At 57.2% G+C, this 11,412-nt stretch overlaps 1 protein-coding gene across 1 annotated transcript; it reads right to left on the bottom strand.

Moving 5' to 3' along the window:
- Positions 1-3,295: 3,295 nt before the first annotated feature.
- LOC132249461 (short transient receptor potential channel 2-like) lies at positions 3,296-10,437 on the bottom strand. The gene is made up of 6 exons (XM_059724638.1): positions 10,263-10,437; positions 8,246-8,938; positions 6,896-7,099; positions 6,277-6,441; positions 5,001-5,175; positions 3,296-3,711 (listed from the first exon to the last, which is right to left on the bottom strand). Exons 1-6 carry the CDS (start codon positions 10,263-10,265, stop codon positions 3,296-3,298), a joined length of 1,656 nt encoding a protein of 551 aa, XP_059580621.1. The 5' UTR covers positions 10,266-10,437.
- Positions 10,438-11,412: the final 975 nt, after the last annotated feature.

Below are 11,412 nucleotides of genomic sequence, written 5' to 3'. Positions count from 1 at the left end.
TTGTGGCAATTCACGCTGCTGCCACTTGTCCCACTGCCAGATTTCCAGCCTCATGGGCTGGATCCAGAGCACAGCGTTGTGTCGCCTGGCCTGCAGGGCTGCTTGTGGGCCAACAATGTGACTTCAGGACAAGCAGCAGCCAACGTGGCTCCAGGAACCACAGCAATTAATGCTGCTTGACCCACCACCACACTTCTGGCCCTGCGAGCAGCCCCGCAGGGCAGATAACGTGTCTCCACACTGGATCCAACCTACTCCAGCACCCCTGGGGCAAGGTGAATGCGATACCACTGCTCTAATCCAACAGTGATGATCGCTAGAGGTTTCAGAGGAAAGGGCAGGACCTGTGCAGTTATGAGTGGCTTCTTCCTAAGGAAATGGTTACTCTTTAGTCCCCACTTAGATGAGCTTGGGTTATACCCTAAAGTCTGATGGTCTTAAGAGCCTTTCCAGGTTTTTTAAAAACGTTTCTATTGGTACTTGTGATATTCTGAATAGCTGTATCTCGTACACAATTTCCATAGTTTAATGATGCAGGGTGTGTCACCTTGTTCATTTATGTGCCCGAATTACTGTGCATTTACTTCAGTATGTGTTCAATGAAGTAAAACTAACTGCACAGTAACTACAGAAAGGATGTGGACAATTTGGAGAGAGTCCAGCAGAGGACAATGAAAATGGTTGTGGGGACCTGACTGGTGAGGAGAGGTTGAGGGAAATGGGCTGATTGAGTCTGCAGAAGAGAAGACTGAGGGGATTTAATAGCAGCCTTCGAGTCCCTGCAGGGGGGTTGCAAAGAGGATGGAGCTGCACTGTTCTCAGTGGGGAAAGATGACAGGACAGGGAGCACTGGGCTCAACCTGCAGCAAGGGAAGTTGAGGTTGGGTATTAGGAAAAACTTTCTCACGAGGAGGGTGGTGAAGCACTGGAACGAGTTACCCAGATAGGCGGTGGAGTCTCCATCCTTGGAGGTTTTGAAGACCTGACTAGACAAAGCCTTGGGTGGGATGATGTAGTTGGGGCTGGTCCTGCTTTGAACAGGGGGTTGGACTAGATGTAATCCCGAGGTCCCATCCAACCCTCGTTTTCTATGATTCTGTGACTCTATTACCTCTGTGGAGCTGTCAGACATCTGTTCAACATGAGTTAGGTAATACCATCCGCTGACACCCCTTGCCGGAAAAGTCCATAGCACATTTTACTGCTTGAATACTTGGAAGCTTGCCTTGTAAGTGCAGTTAACATGCTCTAAGTGTAATGTATCCCAAGACACTTACACAGCTAAGGGGGGAAACATGATCAGCTATGCAGACTGCAGGGGGAGGCGGCTTGAAGGCTGCCAGCTGGGCACCGTGGCTGAACCTATCCTGGGCACCTCAGCTCACTGGCTGGGGTTAGTGTTTCCACCATGAAAGACTGCCTGAGTTTCCAGATGGATATTGTTCCCAGGCAGTCCGAGGCTTCCCTTGGCTGTGGAGACCCCTTACCCATTCACAGCTGAGCTCTTCTCTGCCAGCTCCTTGCTCTGCTTGAAACCCTGATCTCCAACTCCTGCAGCCAGCACTTCTTCTGCTGCACGCCTCCTGCTCATATTCATGTAGCCACATCTCCTTAAGGCCTCCACCCAGTCCCCCTGCTTCCCCTGGGTCCCCAAGTTTGGGGGGTGCTGGGCCCTTGCCAGGACCAGCCTGCTGGAGGGACTGGCAGCTGCAGGCACCAACCTTAGAGGGCAGGAAAAGCGATGAGCATTTATTGTTTGGCTCCTGTGGCACCAGAGACACAACTCCTTCCTCCCCTTCCCAGGCTGCTGTCTCCAAAAGCTCTCCCCTGTCTTGGGAGGCCCCAGGGATCCTCAGTATGGTCCCATCTCGCCTCTCAGCTGCTGGCCTTCACCCTTGCAGACATTCAAGCACTGTGACCTGGTGGCTGGCACGTGGGGGGAGAGCCTGATCTGCCAGGGATACAGCAGCCCGTCCATCTATGCCAGCTCCATGCTGCTCTAGAGGCTGCTAGGAAGCACGCCCTGGCCCTCTGCTCCCACTCCATGCTTCCTGGAGCCCTGACCCAGGGGCAGGCCAGGCAGGAGAGCTCCCCCAGGCTGGGGACCTGGGGCAGCTGTCCCTGTAGCCATAGCCTTGGCCCCTCCTTGCTCCTCACAAGACTCCTGCTCCGTGCTCCCAAGCTCAGACCTGAGGGGTGAGGAGCCCCAGCTCAGGACAGCACAGAGCTCCGCCCAGCTCTGCTGTATTTATTGAAGTGATCCCATTCTGGCAATACAGCATAGGGGCCTGCTCAACACCCTTCTCGCTAAACCATGGTGTGAGGATGGGCATCCATCCTTCCCCCATGGTGTCTCCAACACCCAGGTGAAGCCTAGAGCCTTTGACCTTTATAAGGGTCTTTGGCAAGGCGGGGGGTTGCCTTTGTTGGTAGCTGGGACAGGATCTGACCCTGCGGCTGCAACAGCAGAGCACTGGCCATCCCAATGCTCAGCTCTGGGCTGTTACAGGTGCTCTGGGTTTCATGCCCTGTTATTTGGGAGAGGGTGTGGGGGGAACTCGTGGGGCAGCACGCAGGGGCTGGGCTCGCTGGCCGAGGGGGCTGCTCCTGCATTCCCGTCTTGCACTTTTCCCGCAGAGCTAAGAGCTTTTATCACGACTGCTGTTACTGCAGCGCCACAGCTGCCCTCTGCTTAGCGCTGAAGTAGCTGCTCTCTCAGGCTCATCCCCAGGATGAGGATTGCTGAGATTTGTCTTAACACACTGCCAGCATCCTCTCCTGCTCCTGGGCATTCCTGGGGAGATTCACGGCTGGATACACGGGCTTGCCCTGACGCCTCGTGGCAGGCAGGGGCAATGCTCTGGCTCAGTAGGATACGCAAGCTCTCAGCATTTTGCTGTAGTAGGATCATTGCACATCACTGATAAATGTCCCTGCAATCGCATCACCAGCCTACACAACCTGGCAATGGGGGCTCAGGGCAGGGAACAGGCTGAGCCCAGGATATCTTGGCTGATTTCCCACATAACCTACAGGAAAGGATGGTCGGGAGTGTTTTGGGGGGACCATGAACCCCACTGGGGCATGAGAGGGGAGGGAGGGAGATGAGAGGTCATCTGTGCTAGAAAATCTCTCTGAACACGGGTTGTAGGAATGTGGGATAGATGGGGACTTTGGGGTCCTTCGGTCTCCCCATAAGAGGCAGAAGTACCGAGGGAACAGGGTGCCCCATGGGGCTGGGTAATGATAGAGAGTCTGTAGATGTGAGCCCAGGCCTGGCTGGGAGTCATCAGAGTCACTGCCCCTGGGAATGAGTTTGCTGGGTCTCAGCCCGTTCTTGCACAGGAAGCACTGTCCTGGCTTGTACTCGCTGGCCTCTGTGTTGGCAAGAGTGAAGTGACTGGAGGCAGCTGCCGTCCCAGACCAGGGGGCCTGCTGGACAGGGCGGGGGGTGGCATGTCCCCCAGGGGGAGAGGCTGGAGCCCCAGCAGCAGCAGTATGGGAGCTCACCGGCTTTGGTGAAGTAGTAGCACTCGGGCGAGGAGGGGGCGTCCCAGCAGTGGTACCGGCCCATCACGGAGACCAGCACCCGCAGCACGAAGGAGGCCAGGTACATGCTGAGCGTGACGATGTCCAGGAAGTTCCACCAGTCGAGCAGGTAGCTGCGCAGCCCTTCGATCCACACCTCCTTGCACTCGTACCAGAAGAAGCCTGGCGGGGTGAGGGGATGGGCAGGAGCAAGGGGTCCCTTGTTTCTGGCATCTCTCCAGGGAGGGAATTCAGGCTCTGGCTAGGGCTGGGCTCAGGTCCCCCACCTATAACATGGGGGCCACGATCCAGCCTTCCTCTGGTGTGAGTCTGCCTGGGCTGGAAACTCCTTGGGACAGAGACTGCTTCTGACTAGGGGCTTGTATAGCATCCAGTGGGGGCCTGGGGGATACGTAGAGGCACAGGACTGGCAGGGACCAGCTGTGTGAGCGAGCCTAGCCCCTGCTGGGGCAGAGACCCCAGCCCATGATCTACCATGGAGGCCTCCCTATGGCCACAACAACGCCCTTTCCAGCAGGCTCAGAAACAAAATCATTGCCACCTGGGCAGGGAGCATCCACCAGGTCCAGTGCTGGTCCTCACTGGAGGTCTCTGACCCTATTAACTCAGCTCACCGGACTCTAGAGGAGCGAGCAGCTCCCCTCGGAGATAATTAATTACTGGCTCCCTGCTTAAAAAGGGAAATCAGCCACCCAAGGCTGAGGAAAGGCAGGTCGTCAAAACCATATGAAAAAGGGGAGGCGAGGGCTTGCACTGCTGTGATTTAACTGTAATGTTTGTCCACTCCTACCCCAGTTTAAGTGGGAGAAGGTACTGGAACTGTTAGACCAATATGGGAATGGACAGATGGAACAGTTATATCGGTGCATCTTATACCGGTATAATTTACTGCTGGTCTATCCGCTACTTCTGTCCACACCCACAATCCCCATTGGCTAACAAGACCCCTTGTACACAGCTCAACCCTCGTGATTTCTCTTCTCCTAACTGCCAGGACCCTGCTACTTGGGGTGACACTGCCACTGGAGGTGACTTGTCCCTTAAATCTCTCAGGCCTGAAATCTCTGCCTAGGGCCCCAGTGGCAAGGCCTTCTCTGGGGACGTACAGCTTTCCAGGGGATCATTAGCCCTTGGCCTGTGGCTGGCTCTGGTGTAACTAGCTGCCTTTGCCTCGTCCCATGGGTGGGTTCCCATACAGAAACCACCGTCCCCACTGCCCCTGTACAGACACATCCGAGGCCAAGAACTGCCTGGGCCCTGGAGACTAAATCCCAACTCATCTCCAGAATCAGCCCCAACCAGAGGCAACAAGCACTGGACCTGAGCACATCAGAGCCCTGCCAGGCCCCAAAAGAGCATCCGGGCTCCTGGGGCAGGGCTCCTGCCAGCACCCCTCACTGCCAGGTTGCTGGAGCTCTGGACCCTGCCAGGGCTCCCTCCGCGTGACCTACCTGCCACCCAGATCATGTGCCAGGAGTTGCCCCACAAGGTCTGGCTCCGGCCCAGGAAGTCTTTGTGCTTGCGCTCCAGCACCACGGACTCCAGCAGCAGGAAGACCAGGAAACAGAGGTACGAGGCAGAGTGCAGGAGGAACTTGATCACTGGGATCTTCAGCATTTTGCCCAACTGATGGGAGAAACTTTGTCTCGCCTTGAGCAAAACTCAAGGCCATTTGGCTGCATGGTTAGGGCCCACCAGGCAGCAGGGACTTAAACGGGAGCAAGTGCTTAGGAGCAGACTTCAATCTCCATGAGGATTCGGTCCAGCAGACCTCCAGCTTGGGCACGTGAAGGGAGAATTCATCCATTATCAGGCAAAAAGGGGATGCAGCACCCTCTGGTCTGTGTAAAACAGACTGCAGAGCTGCACTGAGCTAGCACTGGTTGGAGCCAGAGCTAAAACGACCTTGATTTTAAAAGTGCTCAGGACAGACAATCCAGCCCCAACAAGCAGGTTTACTGGCCAGTTGCAGCTGGTGCTAAAAGTCCACACTTCAGTTTCACTCCCAGTTTACCTAGCCCCAACATCCAGCTGTTGGACCTCATTGGACTTGTGTCACCTGGAGGAACAAGCTCATCATCCCAATTGTGCTCCTGTGGGAGAGGATCCCATCATCCCTCCATCCTCTCTTGGTCAAACCGAGCTCTTGCAGTCTCTAGGTATGAGCCTCAGTTTCCCTACAGCCATTCTTTCTTTCCTTTCTCTGACGCTGCTCCAACCTACAGTGGTCCAAGGCTGTGGGAAGCCCACACCTGGGTGCAGCAATCCACCAGCAGCGGCTGCACCAGGGAAAGAAGAAGCAGAGCCTGCTCGCATTGGGTGTCCCCCTTCATACAGCCAAGGACAGCATTAAGTCTTGGACCATTGCCTTGTCCCTGGGGGATCCCCAGCATCATTGCCCCTCAGCCTCTCTCTGAACGCACTGAGAAGGGGCAAGAACTTGGTGGAGACCAAATGCATGGGGGTAATTGCACGTACATATGTGCACGCGCGCGCGCACACACACACACACACGATTTGATGATCTCAGGAAGGGAGATCATTAGAAGTGCCATCAGGTTTCTATGGGAGACAGATATTACCAGGCTGGGTCTTTCTGGGGGGCCTTCTATCTGTTAGGGGCCAGAGTCAGGTGCTTTGGAGGCAGCTGTAAGAAGCCGGCAGCAGGGTGGTGCAGGAAACCTTCTTCCCTGAGCCCCCTTTTCCCTTTGCAGCAAGGCCACTTACCCGGGACTTGGGAGCAACCCAGTAGAGCAGGCACAGGATGGGCATGGTAAGGAAGATGGAGCAGGAGACAAAGAGCTTCCAGAGGGTGTTGCTGCCACGCCAGCCAGACAGGTTCCCGCACCAGATGGATGACAGCACTTGCTGGCAGATGGGGTGTGCGACAAACTGGGCCAAGATGAGAGAAGGGGATCAGAGGGTCAGTACCAGCAGCCCTCATGGTGACCCATTGCTTCCCCCTCCTGCTAGGCAAATACTGCTCCCAGGAATATACAGGAGCTCTCTCAGGATGCAAAGGGAGCCTTTGCCTACCAGCAAAATGCAGTTGACTCTGGGGTGCAACAGACTCCCATGCCCACACTGGGGTGAGAGCATGAAGCAAAAGTTCATCTCCAATCCCAGCTGCTGCTGCAGGGGGGAGTTTAGGGAGGTTGAATCAAATGGAGCACGTTGGAACCAGGATGCCAAGGTTTATGTCCCAACCCCAGCCAGAAGCACTCAGAGTTCATTAATGATCCCTCGTTAGAAAGGACCCTTGCAGCACCCTGGTGGGGGGCTTCCCTAGTACTGGCTCAAGGGGGGGCTGCAACCCTCCTACCTATGAAGCCTGCCCCGCACTCACCCTCTTCTGGTCGTAATGGACGGCCAGGCGGAGCCGGGCCAGGTTGGGGATGCCCTCCTCGAAGGCCTGGCTGCCCAGATCCTCCTCCTCGCTGCTGTCCCCCAGGTCATTGAGCACGGCCGCCACCTCGCTCTGGTTGCGGCACATCCCCAGCAGCTCGAAGGCAAACTCCTGGCTCAGCTGCTCCAGGCGCAGGTACTCGGGCTGCGGGAGGAAGAACACAGCCTAGAGGACTGCCTGGGAGCCCTATCCTGTAACAACCTGAATGCACAATGATGGGACCCCAGCACCAAAGGCAGATGATTCAGCAGAGGAACTCACTGCTGCAGGGAGCTGAGACACTGACACTCGCCCAATGCAGCATCACATGCATGTGAACCAAGACTTACAGCAATGTCAGGAGTAAACCTACCAGCGTGACAGCTGCATTTGGAGGTGGTCACTCGGAGACAACAGTCCCACGACCCGCAAGCACCTATCAGGCAGCTTTTCCTCTCACAGGATGGGTGCAAGGTTCCTAAAAATGCTACTATGAACACTAAATTATAACCCTCATTTAATACTTTTGTAACCATAACATGCTGGGGTACACACCTGTGAGGTGTTGCAAGGTCACACTACCTGGTTAAAACTGAGCAAGCACCTACAGATTTTGTCAGAACATGAGCATTGTTAATGGTTGTGAGGAGAAAAATGAACAGAGAGGGAGGGTATGTGATAAGAAATGTCTGCAGGGAGGGGTGGTTATGATATGGGTATGTTTATGCATATGTTTTCAAAAATGCCCAGTAGTAAGAAATCAATTATGTAAGTAGATTCATAGATTCATAGATTCATAGAAGTAGTCTATAAGTAGCCAGCAGCATGGAGTGTAGCAGTAAGAATAATGAATATGAAAAAAAGATAGATGTAAAAATAGTTTGGGAACAAAAGGACATTGTACCATTGCACTACTGAATCACTGCACCACTGGAATACATGCCCAAATTTCCCAGCGAGACCCTGAATTGTCGTGTGGAGAATTCAGTGTTGGTGCTTGTCAGTTATGGTCAGCTGCTCTGAGCCTTTCTGCACAGAGCAGGATATAAGCTAAATAATAATAATAGTAACACCTCCATGCTGCCCAGCCTGGGCATAATGTGGGGGGTCCTGTGTGCCCCCTGCCTGGCTCACACAGGGTAGGGACCAGAAAGGAGTCCAGGAGGGTGCTGAGCCCCCTGGGTCCAAGCCCAGAGCTGCTGGAATAGAGTTTCACCCTCCGATACCCCCTGGCTCCCTGCTGCCCCGGAGAGCTGCGGCCCACAGGAGAACCAGGACAGATGGAGACCTGGGAGCCGGCAAGTGCCTGACCTTGAACTCGGGCTCCTTGCAAGAGAGGCGCTTGAGCTCGTGACTGAGCTTGAAGGCAGCAAGCATGGCATCCTCGCTGGCAACCGAGAGGTAGGCGTGGCTGGCGAGGCCCTTATAGGTGTTGATGCGGGAGAGGGAGAACTTGAGCAGGTCGTACTGGCGGGCGTTGGTGCACTCCAGGCAGGGACAGGAGACGCGGTGGGGGTGGGAGATGGTGTGGCCTTTCTGCGTCAGCATGTCCACGATCTCGTAGAGGTCCTTCTCGCAGGCCAGGGTGAGCGGCGTCACGCCGGGCGCGAAGCGGGAGGCGTCGATGGTGTTGTCGAAGAAGGCCAGCGAGAAGGACTTGAGGTCCATCTTGAGTCCCTTCTCCTGGTTCAGCCGGTCCAGCAGCAGCTTGACCACGTGGGGCTGGTTGGTGTCCACAGCCACCAGCAGAGCCTCGTGGACCTGGCGGAAGTCGAATTTGACGTAGCGCAGCAAGGCTTTGGCCACTTCCTCCCCGCCCACACGGATGGCCAGGTTGAGGGCTTCCCGCCATGCCCGGTCCTCGGTCTCGTCCAGCTGCCGCAGGATGCCATCGCCCACCTGCAGCAGCTGCTGCACCACGGGCAGGTTCCCGTCCTGGATGGCGCTCAGCAGCCCCCGCGGGAACTTCAGCTTCCTGTTGACGATCTCCCTCCAGTTGGGCTGCTGCTGGGGAAGCAGAGCTGGTTGGGTTAGGGGAGACCCTGCAGTTCATCCCCCTGCCCACCCTGACTTGCTCTGAACCACCTCGGAGGAAGAGGATGACCTCTCCCATCCCCCTTAGATAGCCCACCCCAAGGCTTCGCCAGGGCTAGAAAGTGTCTCCGGTCATCCTGGCCAGGGGCTGAGCCTGCCCCTGGGGCCTGTGACCACTCAGCAAGCCGCACGCCCTGCTGTCCCACTGCAAGCCAGCGGAGAGGACCTAGGAGTCCTGGATCCCAGCTCCTCCGTCCCTCCAGGAGAGGGGCTAGGATTCAATCCTGCCATGTTGCTGGCTGTCATTTAGGGTCTGGGTCTCCTTCTCCACGGCAGCCCCTCAGGGAGTCGCTGTCCCGGTCACCGCTGAGCCGTGGCTCAGAGGCAGCCAGAGGCAACTGGCTCCAGCACACAACCAGGGGCAAGGCCCAACCTGAGGGCCTGTCATGCCTTCCTCCCCCTCGGGGCTCAGAAGCAGCTGCTCCCGGCTTGACAGGAGCAGCTCAGTGCCAGAGACTTGTTTCCTCCTGGCTAATTAACTCCCCTGGCGTCTCCATCAGGCGCACTTGAATTCACAGCTTGCAACACCAGCTTGCAAGGGGCTGGAGGCAGCAAGGCTGGCTCGAAAGGGATAAACAGCGGGTGCCACACTCAGGAACCACCGCGCAGAGGGGTCCTCCAAGGGCTGCTCCACAGGGAGGATAACAATCCCCTCCTGCAGCCAGCGAGTGGAGCCCCCTCTCTGGCTCACAGGGTAGGGCTTTGCTGTGGGGCCGATGCTCAGCTTGCTGGGGAGTGCTGTCCGTGGCCGGGGTGGTCACACCTTACCCACAACACCCAGGTGCGGGGGCCGGTCCCTGGTGCACAGAGCTTGGGTGCAGGGCTGCGTTATCCAGGGTCCCTCAGAGCCAGGAGACCTGGGCTCCTGGGCTGGGAGGGGGCAGGGACCTTGAGAAATCTGCATAGAAGTGGGGCAAAATTTTGAAGGTGTCCCCAACTTACCACCACCACCTGGGGCAGCCGGCCGGAGGAAGATGTGGGCATGCAGCAGGGGAAAAGCTACTGCGATGCCAGGAGGGGCCAGCACCACCACGACATGGATCGAGGCAGGCCTGGCCAGGGCCAGGTCTTAGCAGGAGCCCTGCCCAGAGACCCCTTCAGAGTAGGTCCAGTTGCTGAGCACCGCTGGACCTTTCTCCAAGGAGACTGATGCTCCAAGGAAGATGTCCGGATGGTGGGCCGGGAGGAGCAGGTCCCCGATGCAGCCGGGATGGAGAGGATGCCCACTACTCACCATGGCGCTCTCCTTAGCAGGCTCGCTGCCCTGCTGTGCCTGCCACGCCGTCCCTGCCAGCTGGATGCCTAAGCCCCTGGTTGCTGGTGAGGCTTCGGTTCAGCACCCACTGACTCAAGGCTGCTGGGATGTGAAGTGCCCAACTGCCCCCTCCAAATACCCACAGAGGCTCCAAATCCTGCCCTCCCTGCTCAGTCCCCCCACCCTGCTGCCACACCGCCCGTCCTCTGTGGCACGGCGCTGAGCCGGAGGCTTGTTTGTGCCTGTCAGGTAGGAGCAGCCTGGCAAGGAGCTCCCCTGGGCAAAGCTGTGCAGAATGAGGACGAGGACGGGTATGCCCGCCACGCCGCTCTCCTACCTGCCCCTGGGACTCTGCAGGGATGCTAGCTTCCCCCTCCATCCCTTCCTTGCACCAGCCAAACCTAGCACTGAAACAGCATAAGGATGCACAGCCCTCACCGCAGATACCCTGTCCCCTTGCTGCCCTGGTGCAACCTCCCTCTCCCCCCGTCCCTGCAGGTGTCCTTGCAGCTTGGGATCCTGATTGCTGTCTGCTTGCTCCTGCCCTGCAAGGTGGATCCCAGCTGAATTTGTGCCCAGGAGGCAGAGGGAGGCAGGACAGCCACTCATGGGGCAGAGGGGCTTAGCTCAGCCCCTGAATTGCAGGATGAGAGCCCATAACATCGTTGCATAGCTGACAGCCGGATGGCTCCCACTGACAGCCAAGGATGGGCAGAGCCCTGCAGCCCTCAGCACCTCTCAGCACCACTGCAGAGCCAACCACGCTCCAGTCCAGCTCCTGACACCCGTGGGGCCTGGCTGCGTTGGGCTCCAAGACACACAACCGCCCGGCAGACTTGTGCGTGGCCTGCTAAGCAGCAGCGCTGACCCCATGCGCCCTAAAGAGGGGCACTGGCCCCATGCACCCTAAGGAGGCACGCCGACGCCATGTGCCCTAAGGAGGCACACCGACCCCCTGCACCCTAAGAAGGCATGCTGACCCCATGCACCCTAAAGAACAGCACTGACCCCATGCACCCTAAGCAGCACGCCCACCCCATGCACCCCAAGGAGTGGTGCCAACCCCATGCACACTAAGCAACCGTGCCCACCCCATGCACCCGAAGGAGCAGCGCCAAGCCCATGCACC

The sequence above is a fragment of the Alligator mississippiensis genome, chromosome 1, assembly GCF_030867095.1.
Source record: "Alligator mississippiensis isolate rAllMis1 chromosome 1, rAllMis1, whole genome shotgun sequence".
NCBI classification, from domain to species: domain Eukaryota; kingdom Metazoa; phylum Chordata; order Crocodylia; family Alligatoridae; genus Alligator; species Alligator mississippiensis.
The sequence above is the reverse complement of the archived record's forward strand: the minus strand, read 5'-3'. Positions and strand labels throughout refer to the sequence as shown.

Bases quoted from the DNA above. Each gene is read 5' to 3' on its own strand.
- LOC132249461 (XM_059724638.1), bottom strand. The intron at 6,442-6,895 runs GTGAGTGCGGGG...ATCTTGGCCCAG, and splicing joins TCCATTACGACCAGAAGAGG to TTTGTCGCACACCCCATCTG. The intron at 5,176-6,276 runs GTAAGTGGCCTT...TTCTCCCATCAG, and splicing joins GGGTTGCTCCCAAGTCCCGG to TTGGGCAAAATGCTGAAGAT.